The sequence below is a fragment of the Camelus bactrianus genome, chromosome 9 (assembly GCF_048773025.1).
Source record: "Camelus bactrianus isolate YW-2024 breed Bactrian camel chromosome 9, ASM4877302v1, whole genome shotgun sequence".
In the NCBI taxonomy this organism is placed as follows: Eukaryota; Metazoa; Chordata; class Mammalia; order Artiodactyla; family Camelidae; genus Camelus; species Camelus bactrianus.
The window spans coordinates 47,041,198-47,056,863 of NC_133547.1; the positions used below are offsets into that span (position 1 = coordinate 47,041,198).

General features: G+C 40.1%; 1 protein-coding gene across 1 annotated transcript in view; it reads right to left on the reverse strand.

Moving 5' to 3' along the window:
* SPAG17 (sperm associated antigen 17) overlaps positions 1-15,666 on the reverse strand; it is a 192,200-nt gene that overhangs the window by 65,355 nt on the left and 111,179 nt on the right. Inside the window, exons 20-24 of the mRNA XM_074370283.1 lie at positions 15,280-15,371; positions 10,869-11,105; positions 9,272-9,383; positions 7,182-7,343; positions 5,901-6,014 (exon numbers count right to left, since the gene is read on the reverse strand). Of these exons, the coding sequence (XP_074226384.1) occupies positions 5,901-6,014; positions 7,182-7,343; positions 9,272-9,383; positions 10,869-11,105; positions 15,280-15,371 (717 nt within the window). The remainder of the gene's footprint in view (positions 1-5,900; positions 6,015-7,181; positions 7,344-9,271; positions 9,384-10,868; positions 11,106-15,279; positions 15,372-15,666) is intronic.

Consider the following 15,666-nt stretch of genomic DNA (forward strand, 5'->3'; position numbering starts at 1 on the left):
TCTGTGCTAATGACTCCCAACTGTCCATCTCAAGGCATGCCCTTTCTTCTCAGCTCCAGCTCCATATTTCCAACTGCTTTTAGACATCTCCCCCTGCTTGTGGTACTGGAGATATTTCAAAATCAGTAAGTCTTGCCTCTTCCAAGCAGATAACCCTCCTAAGTTCATTCTGAACCTCAGTTAACACCATGACCAATCATGCCCTTTGTTTCTCAAGTTAGACACTGAGAACATTTGCATTTTCTCTTTCTCACTCACTCTATACATTCCACCAGTCACCGAGCCCTCAGAAATTTCCCTCAAATCATGCCTCTCCTATCTGTTCCTATCACCTTAGTTCATATTCTCATTATCTCTTGCTTGATTTTTTTTTGCAGCAGTTTCCTAAAACCACCACTTCAGTGTACTTTCCAAACCATCACTTTAATTATGTTCCTAAAATAAAATCTTTTCATGTCACTTCCCTTCCCTTATTTAAAAAGCTGCGGCACACATTAATCTTATAGGACAGACCATGCTCACTCTCCTCCACTCCAATCACACTCAACTTTTCATCCTTCTGTAAAGACACCATGCTTTAACACAACTGTGTATTTATACAAATGCTTCTTACTATCTAGATTCCCCTGTCCTTGTTGCTTTGTCCAGAGAGTTCCAACTCATCTATAAATAAAGTCTCATCTCAGATACTCTACTTTCTCTCTGAAGTATTTTCTAGCTGCATCCAGTACTCAGTTTATGTATGATTTCTAGCACTTATGCAATCATTTCACTATTAATGGTTTTTTTCCCATTAGACGATGAGTTCTTCGAATAGACGTAACACGGTTTTATTCATCTTTGTGATTCAGTGCCAGCAAGATGCCTGACCCATAGGGAGTACAGCATATAAATAAGTGAATGGTGTCCAGTTACAGGCAACTGGAAACTCCCGCTCTCATCCCCATTCAGTTACTCATTCAGTGAATATTTACTGAGTACCTATTACCATGAACCACAAATTGGGTAAGCAGTGATGCATGAGACCACAGGAACTTGTAATGGGCAGCTCAGATGAAGGGAAGCTCAGGCGTACAATGTCATGAGTTAAGTCTGTGATGGGGAAGTACAGAGCATCATGCGAACCCAGAAGAAGGGCATTTGACACAAAGACCCTCCACACTGCTGTACTTTTCCTTCGGTATCCATAGGGGACTGGTTCCAGGACACCCCATGGATACCAAAATCTGTGGATGATCAAGTCCCTTATATAAAATAGTGTAGTACTGATTTGTATATAACCTATGGACATTCTCCCATATACTTTAAGTCATCTCTAGATTACTTATAATACCCAGTACAATGTAAATGCTATGTAAATAGCTGTTAGGCTGCATTGTTTTGGGAATAATGACAAGAAAAAAAAAGTCTGTACATGTTTGGTACAGACCCAACCAAACCACCATCACAGGCTTAACTACATGGAGCATGTCAGCAACAATGTAAGATTCTCTTTCTTTCAACACTTAGATAGATTACTTTTGTTTAATGACCCCCAAAGAGAAGTACATAGACTAAAACACAGAACATTGAAAACACAAGTACATGTAGAAAATATAATCATAAAGAGAAAATATAAATTCATTCACTCATTCTCTCTCTCACACACACACACAGTGTGTTAACACTCACCCAAACCCTGCTTCTTCTCTCTTCACTACCCTTGTATGGTGATGACAGTGACAGTGATGGTTGCTGTTTGGTGCCTATAGGGCTGATGCAGTGAGGCGATGAGATGTGTGGCACTGTAGGCAAGTGGTGAGACACAAGGCTAAATTTAAGCCTTCTAGCAGGGTATCAGAAGGATCATCTGGCCAGAAGAATGGGGCTCCAGCTGCAGACACTGACTCTTTGGAGGAGGCTTCATAATACTAATGTCAGGATGTCTGGAGGCTGAGGCTGAGGGTCTTCAGGTGTTGAAGGTCTAGGCTTCACAACTGCAGAAGCTTTGTTAGAAACACTGTTATAGGAAGCTGCTTCTTCCTTTCCTTTGCCTCGTCAAACAAGCCTTGCAGTGGTTGTAGGCACGTTGTCACACCTTGGGTGACATGGAGGTTTCAGTCCATCAAAGGATCTTACTTGAGGGTCATGTCCTTTAACACTGGCACCTGCTGAAAAACCACTGCAGTTTTTCAAGTGTCCAAATTGATGGGTCTGCTTCTTCTAAATTTTCTGCATCATCACAATCATCTGTAGAAGACTTCAGCAGATCTTTGAGCTCCTTCTTGGTGAGGGTTCCGCTACGCTCTTCTATGTGTTCCTTGATGTCATCCTAGGTGACATCAGAGAAGCCTTCCCCGCCGCCTTCCCTTGCAACATTTCAGATATTCCCGACTTCTGCACCGACAGTGGGGAAGCATCCTGGAATCACTGACTACCTCACGCCGCACGGGCTTCCAGCACGCACCGACTGTCTCAGCTCTGGGGCGTCTGCCGCCTCAGCGGTAGGCGTGAGGCCACTGTGACTGGAGAGCTCTTCCACACAGCCTCCGTGCTGCAGTCAGGGTCAGCACAAGGGCGGCAACAACGTCGCGGAAGGCGAAGCAGGTACACGCTGCGTTAACGTACTCCCTGATGCCCGGACGGAGGGGCTGTAGCAGAGACGGGGCGGGAGGAGGCAGGAATGGCGCTTCCACTTTCCTGTCGCTGAGGCAGAGAAGTTGAGGATGGCTGGGAGCATTGCCAGTTGTGAGGAGCACCTGGAGTGGCAGCCCCTTCCCTCTGAGGTATTTCTTCACTTCAGGGGTGAAGCACTGGTGCAACCCTTCCCAGAACGAGATGGCCATCACCCAGGCCTTCTCGTGCTGCCAGAACATGGGCAGGCCACTTGTGGTTTTGTCCCTAAGGGCCCAGGAGTTGTTTACGCCTAGATGAGGCTTGATCCCGTGACCTGCTGCATGGCCGCCCAGCACCACGGTGAGGCGAACCTTCGGGGCCTTGAACCCCAGGGCCTGCTTGGCACTCTCACAGATGCAGGTGTGGTTGGGTGTCTTCTTCTGGAACAAGCCTGTTTTACCACAATTGAAGACTTGCTCTGGAAGGCAGCTTTTCTCTTCTGAGAGTTTCTGGAACTCTTCTGGGAACGCTGATGCGGCCTTGGCATCGGCTGATGTCTCTCTCCCGTGATCTTCAAGTTCTTGTGGGCGCAGCCCTTTACCTAACAGCCGCCTCTTAGTGCCCTTCCCCTCGCTCTCCTCCACCCCCTCACCGCAGTGCTCAGAGAGCCGCAGTGCTCCTTCCTGCATAATTTTGCCCCCAGCAGGGATACACTTCTACGACACGTCCCTTAGCTGCACACATAACGTTTCCTCAGTCTCTGTAAGCGCTTCCTTCATCACGAACCAGAGATCTACTTCTGCCATTAGAGGCGCATCACTAACACCTCCATGAATCTCGGCTTCTCTCTGCTTTACTGTGGGAATGTCCTCTTCGCTCTCAGTGACCTCACATCCCCTTCAGCAAGCCACATGCCGCTTCTCACAAGATCTGAGAGTTTTACTTTCTTGTCAGGAGACAGCACTTCCTGTTCCCTCTCAGCCTTTGAGAGGTTGCTTTGACCACTTAAATGCTTCGCGGGAGCCATTTTTTCACACAAACAGAGCGTGCACACGAGGAGCAAATGAATGAGATGCGAGGTGAATAGTGTCAGGCAGTGAGTGCTGGAGGGAGAAACGGAGGGAGCAACTGCGCCCACACATCACTTCCATCACGTGGAGTCAGCAGAGTGCTCGGCATGTGGCACATTGCGGGGCAAGTTTTTGCTTTTTGGAACTTTCTGGAAATTTTTTAAAAGACTGTTTTCAGTCTGAGGTTGGTCTAATCTATGAATTCAGAACCCGTGGTTACGGGATACGGAGGACCAGCTGTACTGCACAGTTTGCTTTTCCATAAACGTGTCATGCTTTTATACAACAGGGCTTTTGCACATGCTATTTCTGGTCTCTAGAAGTCCCCTCCTTTGATTCTTTGCCTAAGCACTTTCCACGCACTTTCCACTCACCTCCAAAGACCCAGTTGACACGGGTGAAGCATTTCTCAGAGCGGGTAACCTGTAAGCTGAGACCTGAGGGGTGGGAGGAAGTTAACTGTTGGAAGTGATGGTGTTACACAGCAGCAGAGAGAGCTCTGAGCAAGTGGACAGTGTGAGCAAATGTCAGAGGTAAGAAAAAGCACAGTTTGTCAAAGAACAGAAAGGCACAAAAAGAATGGTAGCCAAGAAGCAGTGATAACCTAAATGCCCTTTGGCACATGAATAGATAAATAAAATGTGATGTATACATACAATGGAACACTACTCAGTCTTAAAAAAGAAGGGAATTCTGTAATGAACAACAGGGTGAGCACATTATGTCCAGTGAAATAAGCCAGTCACAGAAAGACAAAACTGCGTGATTCCCTTATATGAGGTTATCTAAAATGGGTGCATTCATAGAATAAAGAGTAGCATGGTGGCTGCCAGTGGCTGGGGAGAGAAGGAACCTGGAAGTTACTAATCAATGGGCACAAAGTTTCAGTTAAGCAGGATGAATAAGCTCTAGAAAGCTGTGTATACTGAATTAAGAGGGGAGACTTGGACTGCAAATTTGTTTAGCCATTAGCAGATAAAAATTCTTACATATTAGTATTACATGCATCCTGAAGGAACTTATAATGTACTTTCTACAGACTCATGCCTTCAACTTTTTTTTATACACAGAAAGTAAAACATTACTTATTATCTACCCCTATAAACATTTTCAAATGCAGTCCTTATAACCTGAAATCAGGGACATTTGCTTTAAATGGAAAGATTATATGTTAATTTAAGGACTAAACCAAGAATGAGGAAATCACTTAGGAAATGGCAGTAACATACTTGATAGAGAGTAGTGTGTAAATGTCTTAATCTAAAACAACGGTAACCTTGTTCAGAAGGGGTATGGTTGTTTAGGGATGTGTTTGATCATGGATTTTAATACGTACTCTGTTAGGCACCAAACCACTTCTCCAAGTGCTGGATTAAAAATAAATTAAATACAAAATTACAAGTCAAAACTCCAAATAAAGCAAAAATGCTAACAAATTTAATGGGCTCTCTAACTCACTACAGTACTACAATATCTGGCACAAGGGGAGAAAACAAGATTATAATGATCCATGCAAATGATGTCTCTACAGAAATGGAAGTGCACAGTAAGGGAGACAAGGGGGTCCCCGTGCTTCACACACAGGTTAAGGCGGCCCAGCACAGGGATAACCTTTTGATTTTACAAAGCTTTTTTTTTAATCTGTTGTGGTTAGACCCCTGTAAAACGCATCAGAACCCACAAGATTTCCTAATTGGTTCCTGGTAAAGTGACAAGTTATTTTGTGGTTTGTAAGGAAATGGCTTCCAGTTGGAGAATTTGTTTATTAAAAGTGTGGTAAATAAATCCTTCAAGATGTCCAATGAATGGCTCCTTTAAGGTGAATGTTCTGAAGCACCTGGAGGAGTTCCACCATCACAGGATTCACAGAAATATTATTCTGTAGGAAACCAAGAGGAATCCCCTTGGCAAATCCTGCCTTTTTTTGGCACCAACTAACAGACTTATTTTCGTGGGCTAGTGAACAAAGATAACTTATATGTGTGTCCATGTGATTATATATATATGAGAAACACTCTTTAAAATGCCAAACTGTTGTTATTTTCTATGTATGAAAGATTACATATGTACATACATGCACACACACAAATACATATTTACATACACATATATTCCCACTGCTCAGGAAACGAGGGGCATTAAATCAGAACATGTGTGTCTACAAGTGAGCGGACTGAGGATGGGCAGACGCCCTTGGTCACGGGACCCTTATCCTTCCCGCTGTGTTTATTTCACCTGGCGCCATTCCACTCGGTCCATAGGAACTTATGGAGAGGCAGATTCCGTTTTCCAAGGTGGCAGAAAAAGATCCAAACTTGCTGACAGCTTTATTCTCTGCATTTGATTCTTCTAAAAGATAAAATCAAATCAAGGAAATTTCCATTTTATCAGAATGAAATGTAAGCAAAACTCACTGTGAAGTGGAAATCATCTAAATATGTAAAAACATGGATATGATTAAGTAATTGAAATATGTATATATAGACACCAATGAATTATTATAAAAATCATTTTAAAAAGCCTGTTTTTAAAGCATATTTAATGAATAGGAAACTGCTCATAATGATAAAGTAAGAAAAAAATACAGTATGAATAGTGGTTACTGATGGGGTGGTAGAATTACGGGCAATCGTTATCTTTTAAAAATTTTCTTATATTTCCTAATTTTTACACTAAACCATATATTTTTATAACAGGTAAAACCAAAAAAAAGTAATTTTAAAATTTCTGTTTCTAAGTTCTTGGGTACATTCAGAGCTGTCAAACAGTGTATTCTTACCTTGAGTTTGGAAAACATTGTGACCATAACTAAATTTATTAGCAAGATTTAATTATTGAGCTTCTTACTAACTTGAGTCCAAAATATTTTAATTAACTCTTCTCCATCTGCAGGTATAACCCACAATGAGTGAGAAGCAATTAACCTCCCCAGGTGGTGTTGCCGGGAGACATTAAATGGCGTTATCAGAAAGTTTCATGGTGACTTATCAGTGGACATCCACTTGGAACTCTCACCTACAAGCAGGGAGAGACCATTCGGGCCAAATTTAGGATTCTTCTCTTATCCTTGGAACTTAAGAAATTTGATACTAGGTGACAGAGCATAGAAAGAAAACCTTTCATTTTGTAGCCAGTATTGGAGAGAAGCCAAGACATTCAGTAGGAATCATGAGGACTTGAGTCCTAGAGACAGCACTTGGTATGGTGCATAAAACAAAATTAAGCCAGAATGGATGTTGCAAACTCAACATTGCTACATAAAGGTAGCCAGGCTAGGGAGACTCTGCATGACAGCTGGAATCAAGGGCTGGGTGCCTAGAGGAGGCAAAACTAAGTAAGGTATAGATGGGCTATGTATGCAATGTACATACACATTACATTAGGGAAAATGGGTACAAACACAATGCAGAACACTTCAGTTACCATCTGAACAATTACACATACTAAGTGCCCGGGACGGGTCTGATGCAGTGCTCAAGTATTGACACCCAATGCCACAGAAATGCAGCCGCTTACTTGTTTCAAAATTCTGTCCTTCCTCTCTTTCTTCTTTCTCATCTTCTGAAGAATAATACTCTTCATTTTTTTCTTTTTTTTTTACAATTTTCTTAGGGTCTCTCAAATGAATTATAAAATTGTGCTTGTCCTTTTCCACTTTGACTTTGATAAAAGTTGGACCTGGGATAGAATCATGGGATAGAAGGCAGGCTGACTGTGATGCCCCGTTTTAAGCTCTTTGACAAGACCTCTAAGTCATGCAGCATAGAATTTAAGCCAGGGATAGGAGTATCTGGGGATATCAACATTTTTATAAAAAGATACCCAAAAGGAATAAAGTGATGGAGGAATTCCAAGAATAAATAAGTAAATACACAAATTCCAGGTGGGCCAGGGAGATGTTTGCAGATTTTCTGCTCGCATCAAAAATCAAATTGGAGAAGGGAGAATGAATTGGCTAAGCTAAGATATATTTATACTCAACTTTATGATTAATCACATATGATAGTTAATGTGAAAGGGTTTTGCAACTTACAAAGAATTGTATAAATGTTAGTTATAGTATTTTCATTAGTGGGAACATACAAGAATTTTCCAAACAATGCATTCTCTCTTCTAGTGCTCTGACTCATCATCTCCTTTTCCAGCTTTTTACTGCTTTTTTTACCCAGCCTTTTCTTTTCAACTTTCATTGAACTGTCATCTCTCAAAGTTGATAGGATTAAGATGAAAATACTGTACTTGCTATGAACCATTTGAAACTTACATACATTACATTCCTATGCAAATCTTGATAAAGGTGAAGAACAGTTATTGAAAATAGAACACGGCATTATAAGACTTGAGTCTGGTGCTCTTCTCAGTTATCTGGTCTAGAGTCCCATTTTCAATTACTACTAATTGTACCCTCTATCCAGGGATGATAATCAAAATATTAAAACATGGTAATATAAATAAATATTTATAGCTATGTATTAATAAAAATCCCTTTCATGTTTTAAATAAACAGTCTTTATATAATAAGATGGTCTGGCATTTGATATAAGTTGTACCACAAATCATTCTTTAAATAATCTGAATAACTTGCAGCCCTTTGTATTTTAAAGATCATTGCTATGATCTTTTGTCTGATGTGGCAGTTACTATCTAAGGATGCTTGAGCCATGATTCCACATAGAGAACAGCATCTCACTCTTGCAATGATTTCCTCATTAAATTGATGGTCATTTGATGACAAGATGGGAAGAAGGAAGGAAGGAAAATTAAGAGAGGGAGGGAGGGCTGGGGGAAGGATCAGGGGTGATAAGTGGTGAGCTGGCGTCACAGGCAGAGTGTGGGTGGGAGGAGCCCACGGTGCCCTTTGCTGGGTTGCATCGTCTTGTGGACATTAAATAGGATCCTGTTCCTGTCCCCTCCCCCACTGACTCTTCCCAGCTCCCAGAGACCACTGCTCCCTACTGGACAATAAGCTGTCAAAGAAGCCCAGGTCCTCAAATCCATCTTAAGGGAGTTTTAAAGCACAGTGAAAAGAGAAGCTCTGCATGACGTCCCTGATAGGTTCCTGAGAGCCCAGGTCTGCTCTTAAGAGAGAATTAAGCATTTCCTTTTTCCAGACTAGGTCCTCCACAGCTCATCTGTAAGATAAGAGTCCTCTTCTTCTTAATGACCTGAACCCAGAGGCCTTTGCTCTACAGCTAAAGTAACTGCATATTGGCAGCAGGCCCCCAGGCTCTGTGCTCCAGAAACCAAACCAGGAATTTGCTCCAAATTCACAGTACGTACTTGGTTTCTGATGTAACACTGCATGTTGTAATTAATATTATTAATAATTGCAGCCACTATTATTCGACTTTCTAATCATACAGAAATATTTTAACAACTGGAATGTCTGTGTTACTGTGTCCGAGCTAACCTCTCAGTGGGCTTGTGCTTTGCAGAGTCAGTCATAATGGAAGTGTGTGGAGTCTGAGAAAGGCGGATGTGGGATGTAAATGAGTCTCAGTGGCACATCACTACTCTCAACTATCACTCAGGAGTGCAAGGCATCAGCTTGATCTGAAATGGGTTAGTAGCTTCCAAGCTATTAACCAGCTGCTTTCCAAATGTACCTTTTTCAAATGTTGTCTTTTCTACTTCAATCCTCCCTCCATCTGAAGGATACAGATAATAATTTGTTCCTGAGATGTGGACGGGTGTATCTCCCATATTGTATCCACGAAACTAGAAGAGAAAAAACATCATGCTTGGAGTGTGTAAAGGCAATTGACAAAAGTGAAGTCATCAGTGTGAGCCAACGAGAGGTGCCGTAAGCTTAATTTTTGCTAAATGATTTGTCTGTCACTTTGCAGACTCAGAAACCACTGTCCATATTATCCTGAGCACCTCCTGTGGTGTTATGATGACAGGTAGGACGAAAGGCGGTCCATGATTTTAAACTCTGTTCATTGGAGCATCCTCATGACCCAGTGCAAATCAAGTCACTGGACTACTGGCAAGGCAGGGCGAGAAGGAATCAACTTTACTTTCACTGGCTGCTCATTTTCTGTTTAAAGTCAACTGAAATATTGAGGAGTTCTAAATTTATACATACAGAAAGAAGGTCATGTGTGTGTTAAAGACATTTTTTACTCAGTGTCACTAACAGCTCCAGGAGATGCTGGTGCGTGCTAAAGCATGAAAACACCTGGCTCAGACTAGTAACTAGAAATAAAGGGCTGTTACATTTCTTAATTTCATTTTTCCCTCATTAGGTTTTCCTCATAAAACTGCTTGAGGCGGAGACCAGCAAAAGGAAGTTTTTACAAAAGCAAGCAAGCAACATGGGTGCCTATAGAGAGGCAGCCCCATGTACTCAGCAAGTCCTGCCATCTGAGACAGAGAAGCCAACCTTTGTGTCCACTACTGTAACTGAGCAGAACCCTGTGGGGCCTTCCCGGGACAGACCCATATCCTCCGCTTTAGTCCCTTTCTGAAGGACATAATGGTATCTGATTAGTCACTTTAGAGATGCTAAAACCACCACCAAATGGAAGAAATGAGCTACCTGATGCCCATAAGCACTGAGCCTCCAGACCTCCTGGTGCCTAAGGATTGATCATGTTAACCCCCGTGACACTGCCCTGTTATCTCACCATCAACCCATCAGAGAGCTGTGCATGAGCTCTTTACATACCCTGGGATTCCCCCACCTCACCTTGCCTTTAAAAATGTTTCGCTGAAACCCATCAGGGAGGTCAGGGGTTTTGAGCACCAGCTGCCCTGGACTCCTTGCTTGGTGCCCTATAATAAAGTGCTCTCCTTCACTACAACCCAATGTCAGTAGGCTGGCTTTACTGGGTGTGGGCAAGCAGACCCATGTTTGGTTTAGTAACGCTCTGACCTCTCAGAGACGCTTATTCATATATACCTAAGTGAATGCTTACGTGTCAGATGTTCATCTTTACCACCCTTAGTTAACCTAGCTTCATGGCACTCAAGAAAACTGGCCTGGGGGTGTTCCTATCTTGGTAGTTGGCCACAAAAGAGATCCTTGGTGTAAGAGGGTGGAATACAGGTCTGAGATGATTTATACTGGAAGAAACCCCGAGGCCTCCATGGTGGCAGTGAAGACGGGGAACCTGACGTTTCCACAGAAGCTGTGTTTTCCCCCAGACAACTAGGAATGACCCAAAGGGGTTTTTTTTTTTTTTAGAAAATTGCTTTTACCGTGTAGACAGTGTCGGGTTCTGGTTCCTGGAGGGGCTCCTCTGCCATTTCCGGGATCTTTATTTGCTCTTCCTTACTTTTGTCCTTTGTGAAAGATTTTCTATTGAAATTCCTGTCTTCTTTTTCTGGCTTTTCCTTGCCTTTCTTTTTACCAGCTTCTTTACTCTTCTTTTCTGCTTTTTTTTCTTCCTTTAAGCGTTCTTCTTCTGCTAATCGATCTTGTTCTTCTTTCCAGGCCTGCAAACACATATAAAAAATTTAATGGGATTTTTCTGGCAGTTCGAAATTTGTAGATACTGACAGGCATATGCAGAATAGATAAACAAGATTATACTGTATAGCACAGGGAAATATATACAAGATCCTGTGGTAACTCATAGCGAAAAAGAATGCGACAATGAATATATGTATGTTCATCTAAAACTGAAAAATTGTGCTCTACACTGGAAATTGACACAACATTGTAAACTGACTATAACTCAATAAAAAAATGTAAAAAAAAAAAACCTCTCAAGCTTATGAGAGACAGAGAAAGATAGAAAAACCATTTGATCCAAATTGAAGGAGACTTAAGAGATATGACAACTAAATGCAACAATCAATTTTGGATTGGCTCCTGGGTGAGATAGGAAAAATAAACAGTTGTCAAAACACACACACACACACACACACACACAAATTTAATAGGATTTTGAAACAAAGTTGATCCCATTGAGGTTCATTCTGGAAACTGTTTCACATGGTTTTTATAAGCGGTGTCTTTGACAGATCAAAATACTGAGCTAGAAACTGTGTCACTCTTGATTCTATTTCTCACACCCCCTGCCAATTCTCTTCACTGCAGCTTTTTTCTCTCACCCTCTGTTGAAGTTTTCTTTAGTTCAGGTCTTTTTATCTTTAGCCTGAACTGTTAGGTATCAACCTCATAACTGGTCTCCTTGCCTCCACGTGAGTCCAGGCCCCAATTTAGTTCCTAAACATGGTTAATCAGTAGTATGGTAGACCATGTCAAAGAAACATTCCTGGGATAAAACAGTTCCAAAATAGATAAAATAACAAATCAGCATTGTAATGCACGGGAGGACTGGCAGCAAAGTAAAACATAAGAGAAAGCACTAATCTAATGAGGAAAGGAAAAACTGAAAACAGCAGTTTCCCAGGGTTATCTGCCCATCTCTGGCAGCCTAGAACTTGGGTTTTAGGGATTTATAGGGACTAAAGCCATAACCTGGGAGATCAGACCAGAGACCTCTGAAAAGGGCAGGTATTTTTGTAATGATGCTTTCATTGAGTGAACTAGAAAAAAATCTTGCCCCATAGAGTAAGATCATGAATTTTAACCTTGACTCTTGAGTTAAAGCAGGAGTGAAGTGGGTAGAATGAAGGCCGCCCCTGAGAACTCCTAGCCACAAGTCTGTCCTCACATAGATTTGTAGCCAAAATGCGCATTAACTTAAAAATATTCTGAAAAGGCTGGAGGCTGATGTGAGTTCACAAAGGACAATCACAAAATGTGAGGAAATAAGCCAAAATCAAAAACCTGAAGGAGGAACTGTGAAATTACACCTGCAAAGACTGCAGCTATTGGAACTATCAAACAGAGAATGTAAAATAAGTATTCTAACATGCATCAAGAAAAGGAGGCATCAAAAGTGTCACTAAGAAATGAGAGGATCAAAAATAATAAAGTGAGTTTGAATGCCCTCTTGGAAATGGAATAAGAGTTTTGAAAAGGCAGTATTTGAATAGATAATGGCTGAGATATTTCTGGAGTTGATGAAAACCACTAATCTTAACATTTGGGAAGATCAATGACTCAAATCCAGGAAATAACAGTGGTGTGCTGGCTGTGACTTGGCTTTTATTGACTTGAAAGAGTATATTGTTAAATCTTCAGGAATTCTGTGAGCCAGTTGTTAATCACAGCCATTATTAAAATCAAATGACACAAATGCACAATTAAATAACATTAAAAACAAAGGCAATAAATACTCAAAACTTGCCACTTTCCTAATTAATTTTGTTACATGTAACTATTATCTATGCCCTTGAAGTTATCAGTGTAAATTGTATGTGTGTGGTAGAAATACAGTGGTGTGCTACAGCACACTGCTTCCAACTCCGAATTCAGGGACATCATATTGGTAGCTTGAAATCAGCCATGATTGGAGTATTTATACTATGGATATCAGCAAATGCTATAAATCAGGGATTGATTATTTGTTGATCCTCTAGACTTAAAAATGTACTGGAGAAAATGTTAATAATACAGATTAAACTTAAAAGTATGTTGTGTTTGGAGCCGTTAATATTGTAACTAGCACAAAGACACTGAGGAACTATCATTCCAGTATTTAAAAACTATTATCTGATTCAGCAAAGAGGCTGCTCTTATCTTTGATGAATAAGTGAGATACATAGATACATCCCTTTGTTTTTCACTTTTGTCTTACCTGTTCACGTCAATGAAAGTATCAATCAGCATTCATTTTGGAACTACACTTGTTTGTCAGTTGCAACCATAGGCTGGCTAAGGATATAAGAGCTTGGTAAAAAATTGATGAAAGCATTCCGTGAGAATCAACTGGCTAAATGGAATTCACAATAAAGGGTATTATTTAGAATAAACTTTATCTATCTATAGACTTTTTTTTCTCTAGAGAATAAACTTTATCTATCTATAGACTTTTTTTTCTCTAGAGAGCTACTGCTAAATATTCATCAGCACATCACTGAATGTTTTCAAACCAGCTAGAGAGAAAGAGTAACTACTAGTAGTACAGAAATAGAATGTATACATTCTAAACCTTTCCTGTCAAGGGCCATATAGTATTTTAGATCTATTGGGTCAAAAGGTAAAAACAAGGACATTGGGTAGGTATTTATGTAATGAGCAAGAAAAGTAATTTCTGCAAATATTTTATTAAAAAATCACTGAGTACAAATTTCCCCCATAATAGTCTACTAATAAGAAAAAAATAATTCTTTAGATGGGGAGAATAACATTTTACTTCATTACGGTTAAGATTAGTGTTCCCTATCATCAAATTGATTGCAAACGAAGAAAGAAAATAACCTCAATACAAAAGAAAACAAGAAAAAAGGAAAAAAGGATCCTAGAAAAGGGAACAAAATAGAAGACAGATTGAAGAAATTCCTAATATAGTTTATCAGAATAGATGTAAATGGCTTCCACTCTTCTGCTAAAACAGAAATGAGCCATGATTTTTTAAAAACTGTTTTAATTCTTATTGTACTGAGATGTAATCAACTTACAATGTTAGTTTCATGTGTACAGCAAAGTGATTCAGTTAAACATGTACATACATATATGTATATATATTTTATGTATGTGCATATATATACTTTTTTTTCAGATTCTTTTCTATTACAGATCATTCCAAGAAATTGAATACAGTTCCCTGTGCTCTACAGTAGGCCCTTGTTTATCTATTTTATATATAGTAATGTGTATCTGTTAATCCCAAACTCCTAATCTACCCCTCCCCACTCCCCCTACCCTTTCCACCCAGTAACCACAGTTTGTTTTCTATATCTATGAGTCTATTTCTGGTTTGTAAATAAAATCTTTTCTTTCTTTTTCTTTTCTTTATTTTTAGATTCCACATATAAGTGACATCATATGATATTTGTCTTTCTCTATCTGACTTACTTAATATGATAATCTCTAGGTCCATCCATGCTGCTGCAAATGGTATTAGGGATGGCATTATTTCATTCTTTTTTATGGCTGGGTACTATTCCACTGTATATATATACCACATCTAGTTATCTGTCGATGGACATTTAGGTTGTTTCCATGTGTCGGCTATTATAAATAGTGCTGCTATGGACATTGGGGTGCATGTGTCTTTTCAAATTACAGTTTTCTCAGGATATATGCCCAGGAATGGGATTGCTGGATCATATGGTAAGTCTATTTTTAGATTTTTAAGGAATCTCCATACTGTATTCCATAGTAGCTGCACCAATTTACATTCCCATCAAAAGTGTAGGAGGGTTACTTTTTCTCCACACCCTCTCCAGCATTTATCGTTCATGGACTTTTTAATGACGGCCATTCTGACTGGTGTGGAGTAATAATGCCTCATTGTAGTTTTGCTTTGCCTTTCTCTGATAATTAACCTTATTGAGCATTTTTTCATGTGCCTACCAGCCATTTGTATGTCTTCACTGGAGAATTGCTTGTTTAGGTTTTCTGCGCATTTTTGGATTGGGTTGTTTGCTTTTTGTTATTAAGCTGTATGAGCTGTTTATATATTCTGGAAATTCAATTATTCCCAAAAGTTTAGCAAAAAAGATCATTTCCTGTCACACTACACAAACCCTCTAGCACAACATAATTTTGAAATTCCGATTAATCAGTTTCATTTATTTTCCCTTGGATTACCTTGAGAGAGCCTTCTAAAATAAAAGGAATCTTTTCCTTCTCTTTTTCTTTTTCTTGATCTGAGATCTCTGTTTTGCTCATTCCTTTGTTGCCTATAACCAGAGGAAATTAAACTTCTTAGTAAAACTCTCTAAAATAAAGTTTCATAGGGGGGACCAGACCTCTGGGTGGTAGGGGATCTCCATTCCTTCATCTCTAAATTCTTTTTTTTTTTTTTTTTTTGCCATCTTTGGACTGGACATCTGAAATGGAACCGAGCCCTTTCAGGGATGAGCACCTCACCATCAGCGGTAGAAGTACATTCCATTCTCGGTGTGTTAAGATTTGGCAGCTTTTACTGAACTGGACTCTCTCTCACTAGAGTTTTAACCTAATTCATTCTAATTT